General features: G+C 49.1%; 1 protein-coding gene across 1 annotated transcript; it reads left to right on the top strand.

Moving 5' to 3' along the window:
- The first annotated feature begins 741 nt into the window (after positions 1–741).
- Positions 742–1,683, top strand: LOC104614385 (olfactory receptor 12D2-like). The gene has a single exon (XM_010295600.1). It carries the CDS (start codon positions 742–744, stop codon positions 1,681–1,683), a length of 942 nt encoding a protein of 313 aa, XP_010293902.1.
- The last annotated feature ends 13 nt before the right edge of the window (positions 1,684–1,696 follow it).

Here is a 1,696-nt window from a genome sequence, read left to right as displayed (position 1 = left end):
CTCACTTGAAACAGAAAAAAAGTGGAAGCATGTGCATACTCATTTGCATTTTAAGACGACTAGCGATACTGACAGAACTGACCATATTGTCTCCGCGGGGCCGTACGACCAGCTTTCAGTGGGATGAGCCAGTTTCTCTGGAACTTGCACCAGCTAACTTGGCTCCCACAAATTCAGTCTTGCGCCATCACGGTGTTGTAGGAGGTGAGACGCTGGCTTTTGCCCCATTCATCTGCTGCTGCTCAACAAAAAGACATTCTTTAGGCAAAGTATACCGTGCAATAACAAAACCAGTTTGCGATCCCGTGCTAAGGCACCCTCTTCCTTTATTCTCAGCAGAATGAGATGAGATCAAAGGTTGTCGCAGGAAGTTACAGATGAGCAGAGCTGAAATATGAATGTGGCCGAAGGTGGAGAAGCAGCAGTGTTTTACATCGTACATGCTCTGCCGCTTTGCGTTAGGTGGAAGTTTTCACTTCAGTATTTTCCCCTCTGTAATATTTTACTCTTTGCTTTGTTCTAGACAGATAGTAGGAGAAGGCTACATTAAGGTTCTTTTTGTCCATGCTAATTTCTTGAGTTGCCGTGCAGCTTTTATGTTTGATTGCATGTGCTATGTTTTGCCCATTCCTGCATTTGTTTGTGTTAAAACAGCACAGAAACAAATGGGGTTTGTATCGCTGTTACTCCTCCCAGCTGTGGAACCTTGACTTTGTGCCTTTGCTTCTTATCGTTCTAGCAATGCTGAACCAGACGGAGGTCAGCGAGTTCATCCTTTTGGGCCTCACTGATATCCAGGGGCTGCAGCACTTTTTCTTCATCTCCTTTCTGTTGCTCTACTTGACCACTCTTCTGGGAAACGGTGCCATCGTGACCATGGTGATATCTGAGCCCCGGCTCCACACACCGATGTACTTCTTCCTGGGGAACCTGTCCGGCCTGGACATTTTCTACTCTACAGTCACCGTTCCCAAGATGCTGACTGGCTTTCTCTTTGGGCATCAGCCCATCTCTTTTGGTGGGTGCTTGGTCCAGCTCCACTTCTTCCACTTCCTGGGCAGTACTGAGGCGGTGCTCCTGGCCACCATGGCCTATGACCGCTATGTGGCCATTTGCAATCCTTTGCGCTACGCCCTTGTCATGACCCCACGGACTTGTCTGCTGCTGGCTGTGGCCAGCTGGTCCACTGGTTTTGTGCATGCCATGATGCACTCAGTCATGACCTCTCACCTGAATTTCTGTGGCCACAACCACATCCATCACTTCTTCTGTGACATCAAGCCACTGTTGAATCTGGCTTGTAGTGGTACCAGCCTCAACATGGCCCTCCTCAATGCTGTCACCACATGTGTTGTGCTAGGCCCCTTCACTCTCATAGTCCTCTCCTACCTCTACATCATCTCCTCCATATTCCAGAAAGCCCACTCGCAGGAAGGAAGGTGGAAGCCCTTCTCCACCTGTGCCGCTCACCTCACCGTTGTGGCACTGTTTTACATACCAGTGCTCTTCAATTATACGCCGCCCACCTCAGGAAGCTCCTCTAAAAGGGATGTGCAAGTGTCTCTCATGTACAGCGCTGTCACCCCAGCTCTGAACCCCTTCATCTACACTCTTAGGAACCAGGAGGTGAGATCTGCCCTGAAAAAAACGTTAGGAAGAAAACTTTTTCCTGGGGGAAAGTGACTCAAACAAGGAC

This window comes from Phaethon lepturus, unplaced genomic scaffold (assembly GCF_000687285.1).
Source record: "Phaethon lepturus isolate BGI_N335 unplaced genomic scaffold, ASM68728v1 C13679538, whole genome shotgun sequence".
In the NCBI taxonomy this organism is placed as follows: Eukaryota; Metazoa; Chordata; class Aves; order Phaethontiformes; family Phaethontidae; genus Phaethon; species Phaethon lepturus.
This window is presented reverse-complemented; position numbering and strand designations above follow the sequence as displayed.

What these genes read in the sequence shown, in the direction of transcription:
- LOC104614385 (XM_010295600.1), top strand. Translation starts at nt 742, where the DNA reads ATGCTGAACCAGACGGAGGTCAGCGAGTTCATCCTTTTGGGCCTCACT.